General features: G+C 45.7%; 1 protein-coding gene across 1 annotated transcript in view; it reads left to right on the top strand.

Moving 5' to 3' along the window:
* Positions 1 to 25,095, top strand: part of TXNDC16 (thioredoxin domain containing 16) — a 118,587-nt gene that overhangs the window by 33,085 nt on the left and 60,407 nt on the right. Inside the window, exons 10-13 of the mRNA XM_068254648.1 lie at positions 3,086 to 3,252; positions 7,172 to 7,232; positions 10,974 to 11,085; positions 21,371 to 21,517. Of these exons, the coding sequence (XP_068110749.1) occupies positions 3,086 to 3,252; positions 7,172 to 7,232; positions 10,974 to 11,085; positions 21,371 to 21,517 (487 nt within the window). The remainder of the gene's footprint in view (positions 1 to 3,085; positions 3,253 to 7,171; positions 7,233 to 10,973; positions 11,086 to 21,370; positions 21,518 to 25,095) is intronic.

Here is a 25,095-nt window from a genome sequence, read left to right as displayed (position 1 = left end):
TTTCGGGTCCTTTAGGGGTCCCCTTTGTCTGCCTGTACCTTCACAAAGGGGACCCCTAAAGGCCCCGAAACGATCGTCGGCCAAAACGTTCAGATGAACATTGCATGTGTGTAATGGAGCAATAAAAACTTGCACTTTTTGCTTCACTAACACTGTGTGCGGACCCCTCCTTTGGATACTTAACCTTTTGAAGAACTTTGTTCAGACCACCGTGTGAAGCCTCAATAGGATCATGAACCTTTCCTCTTTTAGCCAAAGCTCAGGTACACTTTAAATGTAAAAAGAAAAGGTATGGACTTTTTTTTTTTTTGTAAAGAACCACATCGTTAATATGCATTTTTAATGTGCTACTGAGATGCCTTGGGTGTTAAAAATGGTGCTTGGTTCATGCTGCCATATTTATTTCCTTTTAACCACTTGATGACCCAGCCTTTACCCCCCCTTAAGGACCAGCGCTGATTACAGAGATCTGTGCTGGGTGGGCTCTACAGCCCCCAGCACAGATCAAACATTAGGCAGAGCGACCAGATCACCCACCTTTTTTCCCCACTAGGGGGATGATGTGCTGGGGGGGGTCTGATCGCTCCTGCCTGCGTGTGGCTGGCGGGGGTGGGCACCTCAAAGCCCCCTCCACTGCAGGATTCCCCCTCTCCTCCCTCCCTTCCCCGGAGATCGGAGGCTGCACAGGAACGGATCTGTCCTGTGCAGCCTCTAACAGGCTCCTGCCTGTCATGTGACAGCGATCCCCGGCCGCTGATTGGCCGGGGATCGCTGATCTGGTACAACGCTGCTACTGTTAGCAGCGTTGTACAAATGTAAACAAAGCGGATTATTTCCGCTTATGTTTACATTTAGCCTGCGAGCCGCGATCGGCGGCCCGCAGGCTATTCACGGAGCCCCCCGCCGTGAATTGACAGGAATTAATTAGCCTGCAGCGGGCGACGCAGATGTGTGTCGCTGGTCCTGCAGCTACCACTTTGCCGACGCGCGTTATGAGTGCGCGGTCGGCAAGTGGTTAAACAATGCCAGTTGCCTGGCATCCTGCTGATCTTTCAGGCATCAGTCGTGTCTAAGGCCTCTTTTCCAAGGGCAGTTTACAGGCAGTGAAAAGCCTCTCAAGCTCTCACAACTGCTCACTGATGCTTGGTAACTGCTTGCTGAGTGCACAGTTCAACTGCTCATGGAAAAAAGGCCTAAATCACATACGTGAAACATGCGTACTTGTTCAAGGTCTTAGCTAAGAGTATTAGGCCTCTTTTCCACGGACAGTTGATAGGCAGTGAAAAGCCTCTCAAACTCTCACAACTACTCACTGCTGCTGCCTCGTAGCTGCTCACTGCTGCCTGGCAACTGCTTGCTCAGCACACAGTTCAACTGCCCGTGGAAATGAGCCCTTAGAGGCAAAGGATCAGCAGGACAGCATAGTCTCCCAGAATGCTCTGGAGTGGAGAATTCCACATAGCTAAACAACTTAGGCTAAGCATTACTGGGAGGGTGGGGCTACATACCAATATACAGCAATATGTAGATATACAAATTTGTTTCTGATGCTGAAACCAGGAAAATTACCATAAAAGTGGGAATTCTAAATAAACTTTTTGCATTCTTCTAATATTTGTCACTACAGGGCCTCTTTAAAGAGAACCCGAGGTAAGTTTGAAGAATATTATCTGCATACAGAGGCTGGATCTGCCTATACAGCCCAGCCTCTGTTGCTATCCCAAACCCCCCTAAGGTCCCCCTGCACTCTGCAATCCCTCATAAATCACAGCCACGCTGCTGACAAACAGCTTGTCAGAGCTGGCTGTGTTTATCTCTATAGTGTCAGTCTGCTGCTCTCCCCGCCTCCTGCAGAACTCCAGTCCCCGCCTGCATCCCTTCCCTCCCTGCTGATTGGAGGGAAGGGACGGGGGCAGGGACTGGAGCTATGCAGGAGGCGGGGGAGCAGCTGAGATTGACACTACAGATGTAAACACAGCCTCACAGCACGGCTGTGATTTATGAGGGATTGCAGAGTGCAGGGGGACTTTAGTGGGGTTTAGGATAGCAACAGAGGCTGGGCTGTATAGGCAGATCCAGCCTCTGTATGCAGATAACATTCTTTAAACACACCTCGGGTTCTCTTTAACGTGTGTGGATGCAAAGCTGTTCTGTAATCGCACATGCAATTTCTCTGCAGTAAACCCACCACCACCCTCTAGACCAGGGGTCAGGAACCTTTTTGGTTGAGAGCCATAAACACCATATATTTTAAAATATATTTCTGTGAGAGCCAAACAATATGTTTCAAACTGGGACAGTGCGCATGTGCAGCAGAGGGCTCATGTCCCTGTTACCATGGTGATGTGTATACAGTTGATCCGCCAGGCAGCGGAAGTGTCAGACACGTCTTCAGCTTCTCTTGGGTTTCAGCAACATCAACAATTTCCCCCGAGAGCCAGACAGGAGAAATACCGACTAACAGCTTGTACAATTAGCTAGCTGACTTGGGGATTGAGTCACTTCATAGAACGAGATCCCCGCACTTTGGCCCAATAAGCTGCCTATCACCTGTCAAGTGACAGGCAGCCAATTGGGCCAATCAAAGTGCAGGGATCTCGTCCTACAAAGTCACTGTACCTGACAGGATCCAGAGTTAGACAAATGGAGCGGACCTTTGTTTTTAAGGCGCTCAAATTTGTAGTGCATGCTACAGAAGTAGTGTGCCTACTTTGAAAATGTTACTTGCGCTGCCCCACTGAGCTGTGCTGCTTGAGCAGTGTAGCTTAGTGAATCAGCCCCTACTGATTTGTCTGTGAGCCAGATGTAGCCATCAAAAGGTAGGTTCCCTACCCTTGCTCTAGTATAATAACCCACCTTCTCATGCTGCAGTCATATGGCTGCGATATCAGCTTCTTCGTCCTGCTGGCTGAGCGTCCCAAGTTTATAAGCCATGCAGTACCCACAGCCACCACTGGGGGGAGCTCACCACAAATAAACTACCATGAGAAGAGGAAGATGAAGAATGATTCTGTTAATGATCAAACGAGAACTTCCTTCAATAATGTAACAGAGAAACTTGCGAATAACATTGGTGAATTTCCAGGCAGAAGCTTCCGGAGACCCAGACAAGTTTACCAGCGTTCACCTGCAGCTCGGCCTGCCCGTGATCTTCATCCTCAGCCAGCAGGACACCTACGACGCTGACCTGGAGACGGCGGAGGAGGCCGCCTGGCAGCTTCTGGGGAAAGCCGGAGTCGCCATTTTACTGAGGTGATCCATTGGGGACGTAAGAACCAAACTGCCCTTCCAAAGATATGTTTCTTAACAAAATGTAAATGATGGGAGGAGTGTGTCTCTCCTGTGTGAGTCAGACTGCAGTTCAGATCATTTTCACAGCATTACTACAACATATTTTGAAAATAGTTCAGTTGTTCGGACGTCTCTAGCAAAGGTGGCTTATGGCATTATGAAGGGCTGGATTTTACCATAAGGCACTGTAGGCTCGTGCCTATAAGCGCCTGATGATGAAAAGGTGGCTCACTCTGTACCTTTAGTTGCCTCCCTTCTTCCCTATATCGAGTCCCAAGAGGAACATAAATGAGAGGTTACTAACCCGGGACTCGTCATTGTACTGACCAGATCTCCCTTCAGTTGGGGGCACCACTAGCTACTTAGTACTAGGTAGCCAGAGATACACTTACCGTGTGTAATGATCCGCTCAGCTGCCTGCAAAGGCAGGCAGCCTTTTGACCACTGTTCAGGTCTGCATTCTGCAGGTCTCTGGAAGAGAGACCTTTTGTCAGTTTTGCAGCTTACTGCTGCTGAGGAATTTGCATACGTTTGTCATGCAAATTGCCTAGCCACATCCTTTGTAGGCTTGCTCTATATATACCATGTGATTCCACAGTACGTTGCTGGTCATAAGGGTTTGTCCTGTGAAACACTCCTGGAGTGTCAGCCATGCTTATCGTTTGAAGATTAGCTTAGAGTAATTCCTGGGACTGCGCTAGGCATCCTTGCTAGAGCAGTCAGGATTGTATTATTTGTATTGCCTGTTCTGTCTCTCTTGCTGTACTTGGATCGCACTTGCTCTGGCGGAAAGAGCAGTCGATTCAGCTCGCTCTGTTTCTATACTTGGATCACACTCGTTCTGGCGGAAAGAGCAGTGGATCCTGCTAAGCTATCTTGCTATACTTCGATCGCACTTGCTCTGGCGGAAAGAGCAGGGGATCCTGCAAGCTCTGTTGCCTTACTTGGATCGCACTCGCTCTGGCGGAAAGAGCAGTGGATCGTATCTCCCACTTACTCCTGTTTTCGTGTATCTGTCTGGTCTGATACGAACGCTTGCAGGAGGCTCGGTGAGGTAACCGTTAAGCAAGCGCTCGCGTCCTCTGTTTTGTGTTTGTCTGTCGGTGGTTAGTTAGGCGTGCTTGTCTCTGTTGTGCTTATCACGTGGAGACTGCGCAGTAAACGCGTTCGCTGTTGCGAATGAGTGCAGTGTTCGCGTTTAGTTAGCGTTTGTTATTTCCCTTATCTTCTCATTGTATGATTTTCTGTGCCTTTGCTACTCTCGTGCTCTGCCTTGCTGTAGCCTTGTGTCACCTCTGGCAATCGCCTCTCTTGCGATTGCGTTCCTACTTCGTTTCTGCTGTTGTGTGTGCACCGTCGCGGGTGGGCGACTAGATTGGGGCACATACATACATTCTATCCCTGTGCTCATTCTCTTTCGCAATCACTTCTCTGGCGATTGCGTTCTCACTTGGTTTCCTCTGTTGTGTATCCGCCGTCGCAGGTTGGCGGCTAGATTGGTGGACATACATACATTCCTCATCTGTGCTTATTCGGTCTTGTGTCGCTGTTAGCAATCGCCATCTCTGGCGATTGCCTTCTCACCTGATCTTCATGGTTGTGTGTTCATCGTCGCAGGGTGGCGACTAGATTGGTGGACACACATACCCTCTGTCGCTTTGATCTCTCTCTTTCAGGGCTATCTTGCCCTGCGTTTCTTCCCTTCGTGCAATTCCTGTCTGGCGTGTGTGGCAGGGCAGAGGAGCTGTTCCTCTGCACTCCACAGCTCCACCTGCCGACAGGAATTTCCCTTTACAGGTGTGTTGCATCTTTTGCTGGGTTCCCTCAAATTATACGCTTGTGGAGGATTTCCGCAGTGTCAGCGCACGTCCTGTGCGCTGATCACGGAGATAATTCCACAATCATTACACCGTGTCTCCCCTATAATATGACCTACCCTGAAAATAAGGCCTAGCTTATATTTCAAGCATGCTTGAAATATAAGCCCTACCCCAAAAAATCTGTGCGACGCTTTGTGTATGGGGAGGTGTGTGGTCTCTAACCACTCCTCCCTTGTGGCTGTGGCCCCCTCTGTTCTAAGTAACTTCTCCGTTGTCATCGGCGGCATAGTATCCAATCTATGAGGGCGCCCTTTGACCCTCACGCTGACACTACACAGTACACTTCGCCGGCTCTGCACTGGGGCTCTCCTCTTGTCATAATCATGTGCGCTGCCGGCCAATGCGTTCCAGGCGCACATTGATTATGACAAGAGGGGAGCGTCAGCGCAGAGCCGACCTAGAGCGCAGCGCAAAGCCCCCCCCCCCCCCCCCCCCCGAAAATAATCCCCAGCACATATTTCCCCCAGCAAAAGAATATAAGACAGTGGGAAAGACAGAAGTATTAACCATTTCTGACGCCCGGACGTGAAGCTCACGTCCGGGCGGCTGCTCTGCTGCGGTGCTGCGCTCCCACGCACGATCGAGGGCGCGCCCCCGCGGTGTCCCCTGGTAGCCCTGGGATCAGTGAACGGGAACATGGTTCCCGATCACCGATCCGTGTCCCCAGCAGAAAAAACGAAGGGCTCTTACAAGAGGCTTCAGTCTTTCTGCACGTAAAATTTTCAGTGTCCCCCTTGTGCTTCCGGTTAGTGAGAAGCACAAGGAGTAAAAAAAAGAACTCAAGTAAAACTACATCTACATATTTTTTCCATTACAATTTACACATATAATAACATTAAAAATTAAATGTTTATTTCCCACACCAAAATATTACCCAAATCAGATTTTTTTATGGAAAAAAAAAAGTACAATAAAAAAAAAAAGACATAAATAGTTACCTAAGGGTCTGAACTTAAATATGCATTTGAAGGGTGTATACTACGAACATTTTTTTAAAATTATAAGCTTGTAAATAGTGATGGACGGCAAAACTGAAAAAATGCACCTTTATTTCCAAATAAAATATTGGCGCCATACATTGTGATAGGGACAAAATTTAAATGGTGTCATTACCGAGACAAACGGGCAAATAAAATACATAGGTTTTAATTATGGTAGCGTGGATCATTTTAAAGCTATAATGGCCGAAAACTGAGAAATATTGAATTTTTTCCATTTTTTTCTTATTAATCCTGTTAAAATGCATTTATAAAAAAAATTCTTAGCAAAATGTACCACCCAAAGAAAGCCTAATTAGTGGCGGAAAAAACAAGATATAGATCAATGTTGAGTAGTGCTAAAGTTATTGGCAAATGAATGGGAGGTTAAAGTTGCTCAGATGCAAAAAAAATCTCAACCCTGTAGGCTGAAGTGGTTAAAGGGGCACTATGGCGAAAAATTTTAAAATTTAAAATATGTGCAAACATAGACAAATAAGAAGCAAATTTTTTCCAGAGAAAAATGAGCCATAAATTACTTTTCTCCTATGTTGCTGTCACTTACAGTAGGTAGTAGAAATCTGACAGAAGCGACAGGTTTTGGACTAGTACGTCTCTTTTATAGGGGATTCTCAGAAAGGCTTTTATTCTTTATAAAGATATTCCCTAAAAAGGATTTTAACAATGATGTTGGCCAGCTTCCCTGCTCGCTACACAGTTTTTTGGAAGTTGGACAGAGCAACTGCCATTCACTAAGTGCTTTTGAAAATAAATAAATCCCTGAGAATCCTCCATGAAGAGATGGACTAGTCCAAAACCTGTCGCTTCTGTCAGATTTCTACTACCTACTGTAAGTGACAGCAACATAGGAGAAAAGTAATTTATGGCTCATTTTACTCTGGAAATAACGTACTTATTATTTGTTTATGTTTGCACATATTTTAAATTTTACAATTTGTCGCCATAGTGCCCCTTTAACTGAAAGTCAGCATGACCCATAATCTTATGTCCTGTGTCTTTCAGAGAAAAGGCCGATGTCCACATCCCTCCCGATACTAACGTGGCTGTGAAGAGAGCGGAGGAGGTGAGCGTTACTACAGCAAAGTCCCTGTTATGCGGAACTCAGACAACTGGAAGTCTCAACTAACCAGCATGCCTGAGGCGATAACGCAGACTGTGCTGGGGGGGGGGGGTTGCTGTTTTTTCAGGGCATAAAATGCTCACCGAGTGTCCTGCGCCTCCTACTAACCTTCCTGAAGCTTCTAGCAGCGTTCCAGCATCCGTGCACGGCCCCAGGTGTGTCATGTGACCTGACATGGGTCAGGTGACACGCTGGGAGTCATACACAGAGGATGTCGGAAACCTGCCAGGAGCTACCGGAAGGTAAGTAGGAGGCGCTGGACAATTTTGACTTTGTGGCGATTGATCAGGCGCTTCTGGTGCAACGCGTCGTGGTAAGTGTGCTAGGCCCCATTGCCTTGCATTGCCGTTAATTACCCTGCAGTAAAACGGTAAAGCAGGGCAGCTTTGCAAGCCAAGTCTAAAAGGGGCCTAAAGGGAACCCGAGGTAAGATGGATATGGAGGCTGAAATGCTTTTTTCCTTTTAGATAATGCACATTGCCTGGCAGTCCTGCTGATCCTTTGCCTCTAATACTTTTAGCCATAGACCCTGAACAAGCATGCAGCAGATCAGGTGTCTATGACAAATCTGACAAGATTAGCTGCATGCTTGTTTCAGGTGTGTGATTCAGACCCTACTAGACCAGAAAGATCAGCAGCACTGCCAGGCAACTAGTATTGTTTAAAAGGAAATACATATGGCAGCTTCCATAGGTCTCAAACCTCTGCTTCCTTTTACAATGAAGGAAACACACAGCAAGGGAACGAAGTATTTGACCCCCTGTTGATTTTGCTTGTTTGCCTTCTGATCAAGACGTGACCTGTCTATAATTGTAATGATATGGTTATTGTAACTGTGAGATGCAGAATAAAAACAAAACAACCCTCAAAAACCCCCAGCGCTCTAAAGTCAGAGTTTGATGTGCATTGTAATGAGTAAAATAAGTATTTGATCCCCTGTCAATGGTCAGCCTTTTGTTGTATTTGGCCATTAGGTTTGCACACATCTCTGGAGGGATTTTGGCCAACTCCTCTATGCAGATCCTCTACAAGTCAGTAAGGTGGATCCTTCAGCTCCCTCCACAGATTTTCTATTGGATTAAAGTCTGGAGATCGGCTAGGCCACTCCAGGAGCTTCTGGTGCTTCTTCTTGAGCCACTCCTCTGTTGCTTTAGTCCCACAAAAAAAAAAATAGAGGATCAGCACAACAGCCAGAAAGGTAGAGTTTTTGCTGCCATATTACTCTCACGTTTCCTTCTCATTCTGCAATACCCACAATCACCGAAATAAGCACATTTGTGAGCACAAGTATTTCGGATTGTAGCGCTCTAATGCCGTTTGGATGTTTTTGCTGGATTGTGAGCAAAACGTATCGGCCGAAATTCTGGAGAGGCCACAACGGTCCGGGCCTCAAGCACCTGAACGTAAGGCGGGGTGCACACATAACATAACATGAAAGGCTGCATGTTAAAGAGACTCTGTAACAAAATTTTCAGCCTTAGTTCTTCTATCCTATAAGTTCCTTTGCCTGTCCTAATGTGCTCTGGCTTACTGCAGCCTTTCCTAATTGCACAGTGGCTGTGTTATTTCTGTTATATGATCTAATCTGTTTCCTTCTGTCGGCTCTGTCGGGCTAAGGCTGTAATGGGTGGAATGTGCAGGGCTGCTTGTGATTGGTAGAAGCTATACACACCCCCTCCAGGCCCCCTGCAGGCTCTGTATGACTCACACACTCTGCTTATGTGAGCCTATCACAAGCTGGTTAGTTTGTTTGTAAACACTGCCTAGAACTGTTAATTACAAGCCAGGATTGCAGCAGGGAGTTGCAGAAACAGCACAGAGGGGCCCAGGAGAACATAATGAATAGAACGGTATGCTTTTTGCTGTAAAAATTTTAGAGTACAGATTCTCTTTAAGTCATTTTTTGGTGCGTTTGCGTTAGCGTTTTTTTACAGCAGATGCGTTTTTCAAGCGTTTTGCGTTTAATACGTTTGCGGTTTGCATATACAAACTGCATATACGTTTTGTATGCATTTTTCATGCAGTTTACAATTGCGTTTTATGCATATCAATAGGAAAACAGGAAGCGGAAATACATCAAACAATTTTTTTTACAAATTGCATGGAAAGCACATGAAAAACGCATACCATTGCGTTTCCGTTGACTTTCATTATGTGCGTTTTTGATGCGTTTTTGCATGCTATGCAACAAAACCAGCGTTTTTGAAAACGCACGCATGTAAAACACATATGCGTTTTTTCCTGCAGCCCATAGACTTCCATTAGCGGCAAAAATGCAGCGTTTTCTGCAAGTGTGCACCCAGCCTAAAAGAAGAGTAGCTACACATGAAAGAGGAGGCCGAAAATGGGGAACACCAGAGGAAAAACGGGGAAACTGAGGCCCAAGGGAGCTGCTCGTGAAAGAGAGGGGCTGCTGTACATGGATAATAGACATAATACAGGGGGCTGCACATGGAATGGGAGGGGCTGCTGTACATGGATAATAGACATAATACAGGGGGCTGCACATGGAATGGGAGGGGGCTGCTGTATATGTATGATACACATGGAAGAGGGGGCTGTACATGGAATGGGAGGAGGCTGCTGCACATGGATGTTACACATGGAAGAGGGGGCCGCACATGGAATGGGAGGGTGGCTGCTGTACATGGATAATAGACATAATACAGGGGGCTGCACATGGAATGGGAGGGGCTGCTGTACATGGATAATAGACATAATACAGGGGGCTGCACATGGAATGGGAGGGGGCTGCTGCACATGTATGATACACATGGAAGAGGGGGCTGTACATGGAATGGGAGGAGGCTGCTGCACATGGATGATACACATGGAAGAGGGGGCCGCACATGGAATGGGAGGGTTGCTGCTGTAGATGGATGATACAAATGGAAGAGACAGTTGCACATGGAATGGGAGGGGCTGCTGTACATGGATGTTACACATGGAAGAGGGGGCTGCACATGGAATGCAAGAGGGGCCGCTGTACCTGGATGTTACACATGGAAGAAGGGGCTGCATGTGGAATGGGAGAGTGGCTGCTGTACATGGATGATACACATGGAAGAGACAGTTGCACATGGAATGGGAGGGACTGCTGTACATGGATGATACACATGGAAGAGGAGGCTGCACATGGAATGGGAGGGGCGGCTGTACATGGATGATACACATGGAAGAGACAGTTGCACATGGAATGGGAGGGACTGCTGTACATGGATGATACACATGGAAGAGGGGGCTGCACGTGGAATGGGAGGGGCTGCTGTACATGGATGTTACACATGGAAGAGGGGGCTGCATATGGAATGGGAGTGGCTGCTGTACATGGATGATACACCTGGAGGTGGCAGCTGCACATGCAATGGGAGGGGCTGCTGTATATGGATAATACACATGGAAGAGAGGGGCCGCACATGGAATGGGAGGGTGGCTGCTGTAGATGGATGATACAAATGGAAGAGACAGTTGCACATGGAATGGGAGGGGCTGCTGTACATGGATGTTACACATGGAAGAGGGGGCTGCACATGGAATGGGAGGGGCTGCTGTACATGGATGATGCACATAGAAGAGGGGGCTGCACATGTACTGAAAAGGGGAGCCCCAACATACTTTGCCTAGGGGCACAAAAGGTACAGATCCAGCCTTGCAGCTTCTATAACTGACTTTGTCCCCTTACAGGACACTCCGGTGAAATACCTGACATTAGAGAACATCCAACAGATTCAGGATCTTCTGCTGGAAAGAGACAAAGGAAAAGAGGAGAAACCAGAAGAAAATCAGGGTGACCCTGGTAAGGTTTATGTACACTCGCTAATTGGTGTTTGCTGGGCATGGGGCCAGTCGCAGGGGAGGGGAGGGGGTTGTTGAGGGTATCTTTAAAAAATGAGTCATGGAGAGTGTCGCAAAGGACCTGTGTGGCGTGACATCGGTGAGCTCTCTTTTTGTACCAGAAAGTCGCTGGTCCTTAAGGAGCCAAATACATCTGCTATGTAAGTGGTTGATGTCACACGCCCCCTAGTGGCCGGACCGCACAATGCCTTCCAATCGGTTTCAGCACACAGACCAGCAAATCTCATGGACGCAATTGATGAGCTGAAACCGCTGGAATTTTGGCAGCAGACAGACCAGAAGGAATCGTGCGATCTATTAAACACAAAATACTAGGCTGCCACCATCGCTTTTTAAATGGGACAGAGAAGCCCACTGACTGACTAACAGGCTATGGCTAGTAACAACACTTTTCGGTAGCGAATCTTCAGAAAGCTAGGATTCGTCCTATGTGGCTGAATAGTAGGTTTAGCTGAGAAATCAAAAAATGACTTTTATTATAAATGCAATATAAATAATTAATATATACAGAAAATCATTAAAGTCAACAATGATAGAGACAATAGTAGCGCAGTATAAAAATAAAAAGGGAAGAGGTAAACGAATACTTAAGTACAGGTGAAAATGCCCGCTTTGGATAAACAGGTTAAGTTCCTTTGTTTCCAGAGCAAAGTTCAAACAAGATGGCCGCTGGCTCAGTCCTCAAACCAGCAGCATGCTTTGCTTTCGTAACGATGGAATATGGAGGACTGGGGAGGAGTCCCCGTGGAGTTCTTTTGAATGACCCACATTTTTGGGTGGGGTCTCAGGATCAGCCCAGGGGCTGGACAGGATGCAATTAACCTTCTGGGTGGGACATTTGTGTCCACCAAATATGACATTTTTCATATCTCAAATCGGAGTATGTAAATAAACTTTTTTATGTTGACAATTCAACATCATCTTGTGTTTATGTTGAGGAGGTGGTTCCACCAACGACCCCCTTGTTTTTAAGAATTTTAATTCATTTTTATACTACTGGCGCCTCTGTAACCTTGCTTACATATATTTTTCATATCTCAGCTTACCTTTCCTGCACACACATAAGTCACAGATTCAGAATCCTCAGAATATGACAGTTCATATGACATCAAACTTGTTTAGGGTCGCATGTTCTGGCATGAAGCAGCAGAATACCTCGGATTCTGGGGATGTCTGTGCCACCAATTTAATATTAAAATATTCACTAGACCCGGACCAGCAGAATTATATAATTTTCATACCTCTCATATAAACTGTATTCCTTAAACAAGCTAAAATCATATACTCCATGTGTTCCTAAGGCTGGTTACACGGCTCCGTGGTGTCTACTGGAGACCAAGTTCTCAATAGACCCCCTGCTGTGGGATTTCCTGCATGCTAAAGTAGTTTTAAGGTGCGTACACACGCACTACGGCCGCCAACGACGGGTCCGTCAGACCCTCCCGCTGGGCGGACTTTCAGCTGACCGTAGCGTGTGTGAGTGTGTACGCGCTGTCGGCAGACTAATAAGACTGTTTCTGAACGATCCGCTCAGCGGATCGTTCAGAAACAGCCTTATCAGTCCGCCGACAGCACGTACACACGCACTACTGTTGGCTGAACGTCCGCCCAACGGGAGGGTCAGACGGACCCGTCGTTGCCGGCGGTAGTGCATGTGTACGCACTTTTAGGCCAAATTGTACTGAGTCACACTTACCTGAGAGATACGTTTCTTTGAACCAGGTAATTGAATGCAATTCCTTTTTCAGAATGCTGCGCTCCCATGTACTTAAGATCTTCTTATAATGAACCGCTCAAAAGAAAGAAAGAAAACAACATAGTGTGATACTGCTTCAATAAGTTTCCCTTTTCCACACCACCAGTGCTTGTAGCCTTTATCCCATGCACATTCCCCACGACTCATAGGGTTATACATATCCTCACCATGTGAAATGCCTGCCAAATTACAGACAGCAAACCAGCACCATATATACTCTCCCAGAGCATGCAGGTATCCACCAGATCATATGTGGCCTCTCACCTCACTCCTAGCTGTCCAAATTATAAGACAGCACCAGCGCTCAGTGTCTCACATGGACCATCCCAGTAGCTCTCCCAACCGATATTACTTCACTCAGGCAGATTCCTTATGTCAGCCTATCAAGTAAAGGACTTGACATAGCGTAAAACCATTAGCGTTTATTTAAGAATATAAAATAGTGCACTCACTTGTAACCAGTAAAAACAAGCATGTAACACTCAGAGCTCTTCCTCGCCAGCCTCGTACGCCTGTAGCTCCGCCCTACGCGTTTCGTGCATGCGCACTCATCAGGGGCTGATGGCGTCTAATTGGCCGGCTCTTTTATCCACACTAACCTGCAGTATCTACCTATCACCGCATTTGCCCTTATTCAAAATGGCCGTTAGGCCACTTCCGCCCTCTCCTTCCGCTACATCCTCCTAGCATCCTCCTATCCTAAGTAACCATGTCAGAGGGGGCGGTGCCCCGGAGGACGCCCGTCACTATACATCACCATGGTGACTGTAAACAGCCACCCATAGGTGTCCGAGCCTCCTGCGCCGCCCATCCACATCATTTCATGGTCATTCCTTAGATATCATTCAGCAGGCTTTCTGACTATTTCCGCGGCGGCCAAATGCAGGGCTATACCGGCCCTATAACGCTACCAAACCGCCAGCATATCTAAGTGTTTAGTAATACAACAATATAATAGTAAAGTTTATACATTGAACCATTAGGTTAATAATAATAATAATAGAATTCTAAAACATTATGTCTTACAATGGCAGCAATAGAACAGCTAAAAGCCAGTATAATATTGAAAATCAATAAAAATTAATAAAAAATTAAAAGTTCATTAATTAAACATAAATGTCATACATCACCATTATAGATCGCTACAACCTCATATATAGTAGTGGACTATATTTATATGAATGTTTAGATCTAATTATATGTTAGGCAAGTGAGCGCACATTACATAGGTTTCCATTATATTGTTTATTAAGCATAATTGTGAGTGCAGCACACTGTGTTAGACTATGGAATTGTTTGATGTATTCAATAGGGCACATTTTGACATTGATACTGTTTTTTCCAAAGAGGCTAATTCACAGAATGGGAACATAGATAGTTGCTTCAGGGGCATGCAGTCTCTGATGCAAAAAGAAATCAACACTTGGTGGGATGTTGCCAGCCTGAAGAAGTCTATTAAGGAAGGCATCATCCCTAAACGCTATCGATGGGATATGGTGGTATATGATGGGGAAGAAGGGGAGGAGAATGACCGGGAATTGGGGGAATATCTGAATGAATGTGGAATTGGTCTCCTAAAGATATTACTGAAGCGTAAGAATGGAAGGGCAGATCGGCTTAAGAAAGAAATTGAAGAGCAGAAACAAAAATTAGAGGTTTTTAAAGAAATGAGTGATTTTAGGCAACTTACTGAAGTATTAGTGAATAATTTAACTAAGGTTGATAAAGAGGTTGGTGAGACTAGGGTCGGGCGGTTCCAACGAGACTGGCAAGATTTATAAGAATAAGCAGGCTTACAAATGGCAGATAGAGCAGACAAAGAGAAAGGAAAGAGCTATAAAGCTTGATGAGACCAACAATGATTCCTATACGATGCAACAGCCAGGTGAGTATAGACATCGGGGAGAGACGATGTCTATGTATAGGGGGGGCCCCCAACATGCACAATTTAACTCCCCAAGACAAATAGATGGCTGGCAAGATGGCAGCCCGAGACCACAGAGGATGAATTTTGGTAGAAGGGGAAGACCTGCTGGGTATCGAGGGGACGAGAGAGGAGGTGATATGACGGGATATAGGGGCCAGTATAATCAAGCACGGACTGCTATGACGAGACCAGGGAGTGGCCCATATGGACCAAAGAATGACTGGAGACCCCAGTATAAATCCAATGGGACATCAGAATATGTATCCACACAGAATCGTTATGATCCACTTAATGATGTAGAGGATGATTTTTTTGGGAAAGTATGGGACGACATGAGGAGACGGCGGGTGGGGGAGGGGGAGGTGGACCCAGGGGGGTTGGGGGGCAGAAAGCGAGGAATAGAAGAGGGTGCAGAGGCGGGAGAGGAGAAAAGAAGAAGATAAAAGGGAAGGGCATTTTCAACATTAGTCAGATTAAACTTAAACCTGAGGAGATGGCAATTCTAGATAAGGGTTTGAAATATGCCCCTAAGCAGGGCCTTAATAAGTTTGATACGTATATCAATATCCAGAAATATACTAGGAAGCTAAACATTAAGAAATACTTTCTATCTAGAGAGACCAACACTAGCAGGAATGCAGTTGTGCCTGAATATGTACATACAGGATTGAGGAATAGGTCCCTTTTCAACCCAGGGATGAATAGTGTGGGGAACACGGTAGAAACTTTTAAGAAATTAGTTACAGCTGACCTGGAGAAATTGGAGGACCAGAGAAAAGATGGTGAATATGTGACGGCTCTACGACTGGCAGAGAGGAAAGACCTTTTGATTAGGCCAGCTGACAAAGGGGGGGGGGGGGGGGGGGGGTTGTGGTTATGAGGAAAGACCAATACATTGCTGAGCTGGATAGAATTGTTGGAGATAGTTCCACCTATAAAAAATTGAGAGGGGACCCCACTAGACAATATAAAGGAGTTTTGAGGAATATTTTGAAGGATGGTTTGGAGGAGGGGATAATTGATGATGCAGAATTCAAATACCTTATGATTGATGTACCGCGTATACCTGTAATATACCAGAACCCAAAAATACACAAAGATCTAGAGAGACCTCCAGGTAGGCCCATTGTTAGTGGGATAGAATCCCTAAATCAAAGGATAGGTGAATATATAGATAGGTTTCTGCAGCCAATAGTACATAAACTCCCGTATCTGATTAAAGACACTAAACAAATGATCCAGGAGGTAGAGAAGATTACACTTGCCGAGGATGATATCCTTGTGACTGCTGACGTGGCATCATTATATACAATAATACCACATAATATGGGTTTGAAAGCAGTTGAGAATGCCCTGGTGGGGGAGGGATCACTTAAGAGGAAGCAGATTCTGTTCATTTTGCAATTACTTGACTTTGTTCTACGACATAATTATTTTTGGTATGCAGGGGAGTTCTATTTGCAGGTTACTGGTTGTGCAATGGGGGCGAAGTTTGCCCCCAGCCTAGCAAATATTTTTATGGATGAATGGGAAAGGGAGGTATTGGAAGATGACAAAAGTGTACCGATCAGACACTGGTTTCGTTATATAGACGACCTGTGCCTGATATGGCGGGGGGGGGGGGGCTTTTGAACTGGAGGAGTATATACAATGGCTTAATGCCAATGAGAAGGGCATTAGGCTTACAGCGGAGTTTGATGTGGACAGAATCAGCTTCCTTGACCTGGACCTATACAGAAGAGGGGATAGATTACAGATGAGGACTTACTTTAAGAAAACTGATAGGAATGGATACATTCCGTATTCAAGCTGCCATCACAAAAAATGGCTGACTAATATACCCAAAGGGCAAATGTATAGGATACGACGAAATTGCACAGAGATTACAGACTTTATAGAACAATCGGATATGCTAATAGAGAGATTTGTGGAGAAAGGTTATGAGAGACAAATAGTTACACAAATACGGGATGCCACTGGCAGAATGGATAGGGCACAGATGATGGGATATAATGGTGGTAAAGGAAACAACAATGGGTATGAGTATGCAGTGGTACTTGATTATAATACTAGGTTTAATGAAGTGGAGCGGGTATTTAAAAAGCACTGGAATGTTTTGAGAGCAGACAGTATCCTGGGACAAACTATACCGATGCGACCTCAATTTATATATAAGAGGGCAAAAAATTTACAGCAAATCCTTGTCCCAAGCTTTATCGATGGACCTCCAAGGATTAGGGGGGATCTAGTGGGGAACAAAGGTTTCTTTCCATGCCGGGACTGTGTGGGATGTAGAGAAGCACAGGCACAGAGGGGGGATAGATTTGTGGGCAAAGTTAATAAGAAACAATATGCTATCAAAGACAGTATTACGTGTAATACTACTCATGTTGTCTACATGTGCTGGTGTCCGTGTGGATAACAATACATTGGAAGAACAACTAGAAAGTTGAAAGAACGGATTGGTGAACACGTTAGGAACATTAAAAAAGGGAATGTTGGGCATAATATGTCTAAGCATTTTGCTGAGAAACATGATCGGGATCCGATGGGCATGAAGTTTTGTGGGATAGATAAGTTGAGGGGTAGTTGGAGGGGGTGCAATAAAATGAGGGAATTATCAAAAATGGAGTCACGATGGATATACGAGATGAAAACAATGCAACCCAGAGGGCTCAATGTTGAATTTGATCTTAATTGCTTTATATCTAATGATTGAGTTGGTCCCTATGGGGATGGGGTTTTTTCAAGTCCCTTCAAGTCCCCTTTTCTTTCTCTCTTTTTTCTGCTTCCCTTTTTTTTTCTTTTTTTTTCTTCTTTTTGCATTAGGAAGGAATAAGGGCCTTCGTCCTGGTTGGGGGGTATGTGCTCTGTGAATGTTGTATGAGTGCGCCTCCTGCCATTATGTGGGGGTGGTGTGCACGTCCGGGGTCCACAGTCCACATTGTTTTTTGGGGGGGTGGGGATCGGTGGAGTCCTTTGGGTGGGTGGATACTTAAGAACCTTAATGTTGGCTTTTTGGGGGTTTTGTTAAATTAGGGGGTGTCCCATACTATATATGAGGTTGTAGCGATCTATAATGGTGATGTATGACATTTATGTTTAATTAATGAACTTTTAATTTTTTATTAATTTTTATTGATTTTCAATATTATACTGGCTTTTAGCTGTTCTATTGCTGCCATTGTAAGACATAATGTTTTAGAATTCTATTATTATTATTATTAACCTAATGGTTCAATGTATAAACTTTACTATTATATTGTTGTATTACTAAACACTTAGATATGCTGGCGGTTTGGTAGCGTTATAGGGCCGGTATAGCCCTGCATTTGGCCGCCGCGGAAATAGTCAGAAAGCCTGCTGAATGATATCTAAGGAATGACCATGAAATGATGTGGATGGGCGGCGCAGGAGGCTCGGACACCTATGGGTGGCTGTTTACAGTCACCATGGTGATGTATAGTGACGGGCGTCCTCCGGGGCACCGCCCCCTCTGACATGGTTACTTAGGATAGGAGGATGCTAGGAGGATGTAGCGGAAGGAGAGGGCGGCAGTGGCCTAACGGCCATTTTGAATAAGGGCAAATGCGGTGATAGGTAGATACTGCAGGTTAGTGTGGATAAAAGAGCCGGCCAATTAGACGCCATCAGCCCCTGATGAGTGCGCATGCACGAAACGCGTAGGGCGGAGCTACAGGCGTACGAGGCTGGCGAGGAAGAGCTCTGAGTGTTACATGCTTGTTTTTACTGGTTACAAGTGAGTGCACTATTTTATATTCTTAAATAAACGCTAATGGTTTTACGCTATGTCAAGTCCTTTACTTGATAGGCTGACATAAGGAATCTGCCTGAGTGAAGTAATATCGGTTGGGAGAGCTACTGGGATGGTCCATGTGAGACACTGAGCGCTGGTGCTGTCTTATAATTTGGACAGCTAGGAGTGAGGTGAGAGGCCACATATGATCTGGTGGATACCTGCATGCTCTGGGAGAGTATATATGGTGCTGGTTTGCTGTCTGTAATTTGGCAGGCATTTCACATGGTGAGGATCTGTATAACCCTATGAGTCGTGGGGAATGTGCATGGGATAAAGGCTACAAGCACTGGTGGTGTGGAAAAGGGAAACTTATTGAAGCAGTATCACACTATGTTGTTTTCTTTCTTTCTTTTGAGCGGTTCATTATAAGAAGATCTTAAGTACATGGGAGCGCAGCATTCTGAAAAAGGAATTTGATTACATCATATGCTTGGTGACTGATGCAGCGATCCATGGACATTTAAGTAATCTGGTCTGGACTTTGGTTTATGGACTATATTTATATGAATGTTTAGATCTAATTATATGTTAGGCAAGTGAGCGCACATTACATAGGTTTCCATTAATTGAATGCAAACCCTGGCTTATCAGAGAGCAAATGTATCGCATGAAAATAAGCTCTGCCAGCAGCTATGAAAGAGCAGAGACCCTAGGTTCGGCAGCCTGCTATCCCTAAACATAAAATTCTGATCTGGGTTGGTAACGACAATCGGTGCAGGAAACCAATTGCGATTGCGTTTTCTCACGGCTCTGCCATGACATTTAACACAGGTCTCAACTTACAAACTAATTCAGCTTACAAACAATCGCCTGCAAGGGAACCTGTTTCTAAGTAGGGGCCGGCCAGTAGTAGATTTGGACCTGAACACACATTGCGATGTCTTCTTCCATAACATGGCTGTCAGCAATGTAAACATTTGGGGTAATAAATGTGTGTGCATTGTATACAATACCAGACTGTCATAAACATGGTACAGCAATAAAACCTGCGCAGTGTGACGTGCCGGCAGCAGGACATATGGAGCGGACCCCGTGACACTAGCAGGACATATGGAGCTGTCCTCCTCTGTTTATATAGTGACGGCGGACTCACATACCATCTGCTCCCAGCAAGCCATCAGGAATCACAAGCGGAGTGGGAATGTGAGGATGATGTAAAGGCGTCTATAAACATAATATATAAATGGCAGGGTAGGCAGAGGAAGGTGCCCTTTTAGAGGTATGAGGCTGCCCGAGAGCTGCCTGTGCCATGAGGTCATGGGCAGTGTGCGCTCACATTACAGCACTGGCTTGTGGTATCCAGGTGCATCTTCTCATGCCCAGCTTCCCGGACACCGTATATCGCCTACGGGTAAAGTACTGTCCCCTCTACGTACTCCGGGTCCTGCCGGAACTGGGTGGTCACTCTCCTGGGGTCCTTACTAGCTGTGGATGGCACCACATCAGTGGGAGGGAAACCTCCAAAGGGCGTGTAGTGGGCAATACAGAAGGGAGAAGCCGACCCAAAATAAATATCTGAGTATATGTTATAAAGACATAAATAAATAAATACATAAGGTATCTTCCCTCTTCAGATAAACCAACCAAGAAAAACAAAGCTTTAGATCAGATTTATTCAAGCACAATTAACAAACACAATGCATTTCTTGGGTCTCTTCCTACTTCCTCAGGTCAATAAAGCCTGACAAAGGCTGCAAAGCCGAAAGCTTGCTTATGTTTATTCTTTTAAGTTAGCCAATAAATGGTATCATCCTGATTTAAAATTCTTGCTTAAAGTGCCTTAAAGAGAACCTGTAACAAAAAAAGTTCCCCTGGGGGGGTAATCACCTGAGGGGGAAGCCTCAGGGTCCCAGGTTACCTTTCCTGGCTCCAGTGGGGGCGCTGTGGTGGCTCTCAGCACGGAGATATGTGAAAATAGCCAATCTCTGTTGGGTCCGCTCTACTGCGCAGGCGCAGGAGACTTGCGCCTGCGCATTAGAGCGGGCCGAAGCTATCGGCTATTTCCACTCATCTCCGAGCGGAGAGCCGATTCTGCACCTGCGCTGGAGCCTGAAAGGTAAATATTTACATCCCCGCTGTTCAGGGGCTTTATCGCCACCGCCGTGGGACCGAGGAGGACGGGGGAAGCCTCAATAGGATCCGGAGGCTTCCCCCACACGAGGTGAGTACCCCCAGGGGAGGTTTTTTTGTTGCAGGTTTTCTTTAAGGAATTCAGTTTGCAACCTGAGCACCAAGAATTTTTTTTTATGTGCACAGGCTGCAAACTGAACTCCCTAAGGAACTTTATTGACCTGAGGAAGCAGGAAAAACCAGAGAAACGCGTGATCTTTTTTTAATTGTGCTTGAATAAACCTTACCTGATCTAAACTCTTGTTTTTCTGGGTTGGTTCATCTGGAGAGGTAAGATACCTCATATATTTATTTATGACTTTATAACATATACTCCGAGAGAGATTTATTTTTGGGCGCCTCCAACCTTAATATTTTTTTCAAATTAACATTTGAAAATAAGAGATATATCAATTTAAAGGATGGGAATAAAGTTTAGGTATAATCTATAACAGTATTCTAGCCACCAGATTTCCTCCCCTCCTCTCCTGTACCTATACGTCTCTCCTGACGTGAACCCCGTCAACAAAAATGGCTGTTTCATTTCTCTGCGTGGGGTTGGCGCTTAAACACGTCACCGATATCTAAATATTTAAACTCTTTTTGTACCGCAGAGGTCCAGGACGATGAAGTGGCAGCGGCAGTCTATAGAGACAGGAAGCGAACCTTACCGCTGCAGCTGATTCCAGCCCTGACAGATGAGACGTTCAAGATGGCTTCCAGCAGCCGCGGTCACGTGGCCGTACTCTTCTACATGAGCTGTAAGTGTCCAGATGCGTTGCTTCCCGGAGGTAGAACTCATCATGACGGCACAATGTAAATATATGTCAGAGTGTTTAAGCTCATGTGATCCATATCTAGGGAATTCCCCAGAATGAGGCCGCTGTAAGGCCAGGCACGTTCACAAACTGCGCGGAAACCTAGCGCTTCATGTAACGTCGTTGTGCTGGAAAATGTTCTCATCAGTTCACAGGGTACTACTCATTTCCTAACAAAAAAAGTTAAACAAAAACAGAAATGTCATAGTTTGAATTCCGGCTCTTCCTGTTCAGTAAGCCAGCACCCAGGGGAAGCTCTAGCCATTTTGTCACCCCAGGTGAGATAACCTGTGGCGCTCCATCCCCCCTCCACACGGTGCCCCCCTATGAAAATAATCATAATGCGGCAATGTGTTTCACCAGAAAATAATTGTAATGTGGGCAGCGTTTAATGAGAAAATAATCGTAATGCAGCAATTTCTTACCAGAAAATAATTGTAATGCGGCAATGCTTCACCAGAAAAGAATCGTAATGCAGCAATGTTTCACCAGAAAATAATCGTAATGCGACAATGTTTTCACCAGAAAATAATCGTAATGTAGCAATGTTTCACCAGAAAATAATCATAATGCAGCAATGTTTCACCAGAAAATAATTGTAATGTGGGCAGCGTTTCACCAGAAAATAATCGTAATGCAGCAATGTTTCACTAGGAAATACTCGTAAGGTGTGCAGAGTTTCACCAGAAAATTATCGTAATATAGCAATGTTTTACCAGAAAATAATCGTAATGCAGCAATGTTTCACCAGAAAATAATCATAATGCAGCAATGTTTCACCAGAAAATAATCGTAATGCAGCAGTGTTTCACTAGAAAATAATCATAATGCAGCAATGTTTCACCAGAAAATAATTGTAATGTGGGCAGCGTTTCACCAGAAAATAATCGTAATGCAGCAATGTTTCACCAGAAAATAATCATAATGCAGCAATGTTTCACCAGAAAATAATCGTAATGCAGCAATGTTTCACCAGAAAATAATCATAATGCAGCAATGTTTCACCAGAAAATAACCGTAATGAGGCAATGTTTCACCAGAAAATAATCGTAATGTGTGCAGGGTTTAACCAGAAAAAACACCTAAGCAGGGCTCCTCTTTCCCCCTCCCCCCTCCTTTAGTTTCCCCAATAGCCCTGGTGCTGCACCTGTTTGAAAAAATGCATTTACTCACCTGCAGAAGACTCCTCTCCCGGCGTGCAGAGAGCAGGGCTACGGGAAGATGGCACCCGAAGCCCTGTACTGGAGATACAAATAGTCTCTAGTTCAGGGCTTCGGATGCCATCTTCCCGTAGCCCTGCTCTGCTTGCCGGAAACCACAGACTCCTGCAGCCTGAGGTGGGCTGCGGCCAGTGAATTGGTGCAGCTTCTATTAGACACCGCAAGCTAGTTCACCACCTCGGGGGTCCCACAATCTGGTGGGGGGTGGGTGCGGTTCCCCCAAGGCAGCGCCCCCCCCCCTCCAGGACAGCGCGATAGGCAACTGCCTTGTTGGCCTGGTGCACCAAGCGCCCCTGCCAGCACCTATTCAGCTGAGGGTAAAAACAGACACTTGGGGCTTCTATCAGCCCCCCCCTGTAGCAGTAATGTCCCACGCCGTCCTCCTCCGATCTGCCGCTCCCCGCCGCCGGCTCCAGTCTAGCGTGGCATGCTTTCCAACTGCGGCTGCGCAGCCCTGCTCGCTTCCGCTCGTGTCATCAGAAGGGTACTGCACAGACGCAGTATAAGAATCCTTCGTACTGCGCCTACGCAGTAAGCTTCCGATGACGCGATCGGAAGCGCGCATTATTCAGCTGTGTTAGACGAATAATTGCCCGGTGGCGGGGAATGGCAGATCAGAGGACGGCGTTCGACATTACTGCTACAGGGGGCTGATAGAAGCCCTGGGTAAGTGTCTGTTTTTACCCTCAGCACACCCCCACAGAACCCCTTTAAGAGGATTTGTGGGGATTAAACATTATGGGGTTGATTCACTATAACAAATAGCGAGCGTTACCTCCTGTAACGCTCGCTATCTCCTTTTGCTCCCCTTACAGCACGCCTAGTGTGCCTTATCAGAGTTAAGGTGCCTTATCAGAGTTAACATGCCTTATCGGAGTTAGCACACCTTATCAGGGTAGCATAGCGAGCGCTACGAATTTATGCCTGCCAATTGGCAATGCTGAGAGCTCCACTCGTCCTGCTCTGAGCCCCTGCGGGTCCAATCACTTTAAAGGACATTATCCCGCACTTTGATTGGCCCAACAGGCTGCCTGTCACTTGACAGGAAACTTGACATGCAGTCTATTGGGCCAATCAAAGTGCGGGGATAATGTCCTTTTAAAATGATTGGACCCGCAGGGGCTCAGGGCAGGACGAGTGGAGCTCTCAGCATTACCAATTAGCAGGCATAAATAAGTATCGCTCGCTATGCTACTCTGATAATGCACCCTACGCTAACTCTGATAAGGCACGTTCTCTCTGATGAGGCACGCTAAGCGTGCAGTAAGGGGAGCAAAAGGAGGTAGTGAGAGTTACAGGAGGTAACACTGGCTATTTGTTATAGTGAATCAACCAGTCTTGAAAGAGGGACGTTCGACCCAGAAGGGGTGATGTAGTAACTTTGCTGAAATGAGATTGGTGGCGGGAACAGACGCTTTATGGTGTAGGCTGACAGATCCTATCCGCTATTCCAGATGCTGCTCTGCTCCGCATACATGCTGATAGTCACATATATTTCCTGTAATCGCTGCACAGTGATGAGAACATGAACTGATAATTACAGGTCAGAGGGGCCGGGGACACAGAATCCATCAAGTCCTGGCAACGCTCTGACGTTCCATTTCCAACTAATCCTCATTATTTCTAAGTGACTTTTGATTTACTTCTATTTATAACAAAGTTAAACGTCTTACAAATCACATTTCACATCAGTTTCTGTCCCTGGAGAAGCTTTTAAAGGGAACCAGAGAGGAAGCACCCTTGTGTATTTTACCATGTATATCAGTAAGAACATTAGAGAAAACACTTACCATGCTGTCTGTTTCCTCCTCACTGCTAAAAGTGTCTGTTAACAGCAGTCACAAGAATCCCAGACTGAGCAATTAAATCTGGCTTTGCTGGGAATGATTATTGCTGAGTCATTATAGCAAAGCCACAAGGGGGCAGGCTTGGGCTTGAAATAACACCACAGAAGACAGACTTAGCTATAATCTTTCTGTAGCAAAGCTAGACGGAGCAGCCTGACTTCTCAGTCGGGGATTCTTATCAGAGGTGATAACAGTCAGATTAAACAGAGAACAATGAAACAAAGGGCAGATTAGGTGTTTACTGTCATGTTCCCACTGATTTATAAGGTAAAATACAAGAGGGTGCTTCATCTCTGGTTCTCTTTAAACTAATATGTTTTTGCAGGAGCCCTTATGGAAAAAACCGGCGCTGCCATAGGCTCCTATTATAAAAACCACAATTAGCGGCAAAGAACGGAAAGTTGGAAGCGGTGGCGGCCGTTATTGGGTGCCTTCGGGCTCTGAAGTTCACCTT

Source organism: Hyperolius riggenbachi, chromosome 9 (assembly GCF_040937935.1).
Source record: "Hyperolius riggenbachi isolate aHypRig1 chromosome 9, aHypRig1.pri, whole genome shotgun sequence".
NCBI lineage: Eukaryota > Metazoa > Chordata > Amphibia > Anura > Hyperoliidae > Hyperolius > Hyperolius riggenbachi.
Note: the sequence above shows the minus strand (reverse complement) of the source record. Positions and strands in the feature narration are given on the sequence as shown.